Here is a 907-nt window from a genome sequence, read left to right as displayed (position 1 = left end):
CCTCTCACCCTGCATCACCGCCGCCGCCCCTCGGTATACCAGTCACGGCCCCGGCGTGCGACCGGGCACAGGCCGTCTGCCAGCGTCATAATACGGCGGGAAGCATATGTGACATGTCAGTTGCTATGCACCAGAGGGTCCAGGCCATTTGGTTGTGGGCGCGCAGGAGTGCATGCCTTTGTGGGCGTGTGGGCGTGCTCATGCCTGCTGCGGGGCAGCATGTGTAGCACCAGTGCCCCGGAAGCTGTGCGGCGCGCCTGGCCCGCCCCGCTATGTCAAGCTACACTAGGTGGCATGCAAACACGGCACTCATCCCGACATTACTAGCAGTGCCCTGATCACGCGGTGGCCGGGCGCCCGGCACCCCCTCCCGGCGCAGTGCCCATAGACGGGCCCAGCGCCTGTGTGGCGGCCCCACAAATGCCCCAACCTGCTTCGACTAGGCTTGTGACCATAGACGCATGCCCACAGCATACTGGCTGGGCAGGGCGCACATCGCTGGTTCGCGTGTGGGCATGTCGGCATGGTTGGCGGGTCCGCATCTCGGAATGAGTCGGCCTACCCCCACTTCAAGGTATCTTGTTTGCGGTCTTTTACATGAATGTATATGCTGATAGGGATATGGAGGAACCGACGCCAGGAAAGTGGCGACTTTTGGCCTGACCTTGCGTGGCTCGCGCAAGGGTCGCTCGCGCTGGAAAGGCGAAAACAATTCGTTGCAGCAGCCCCGAGGCCACTTGACCCACACGCAACATACATACATAATAGATATGTAATATGAAATACTCGCACAGGCAAGCAGCCGCATGGCGCAGATGTGCCACGCCGTGCCGTCGCCGGCGACCCTCGCCGCGCAACCTCGGGGCCACCGGAGCCCGCCCGGCCCCTCCGCCGCGTGCACAGTCGG

General features: G+C 63.2%; 1 protein-coding gene across 1 annotated transcript in view; it reads right to left on the bottom strand.

The window, feature by feature from the left end:
- Nucleotides 1–272: 272 nt before the first annotated feature.
- CHLRE_01g041855v5 (uncharacterized protein) overlaps nucleotides 273–907 on the bottom strand; it is a 2,932-nt gene continuing 2,297 nt past the window's right edge. Inside the window, exon 5 of the mRNA XM_043058824.1 lies at nucleotides 273–401. Within this exon, the coding sequence (XP_042928738.1) occupies nucleotides 339–401 (63 nt within the window). The 3' untranslated portion in view covers nucleotides 273–338. The remainder of the gene's footprint in view (nucleotides 402–907) is intronic.

The sequence above is a fragment of the Chlamydomonas reinhardtii genome, chromosome 1 (assembly GCF_000002595.2).
Source record: "Chlamydomonas reinhardtii strain CC-503 cw92 mt+ chromosome 1, whole genome shotgun sequence".
NCBI lineage: Eukaryota > Viridiplantae > Chlorophyta > Chlorophyceae > Chlamydomonadales > Chlamydomonadaceae > Chlamydomonas > Chlamydomonas reinhardtii.
Note: the sequence above shows the minus strand (reverse complement) of the source record. Positions and strands in the feature narration are given on the sequence as shown.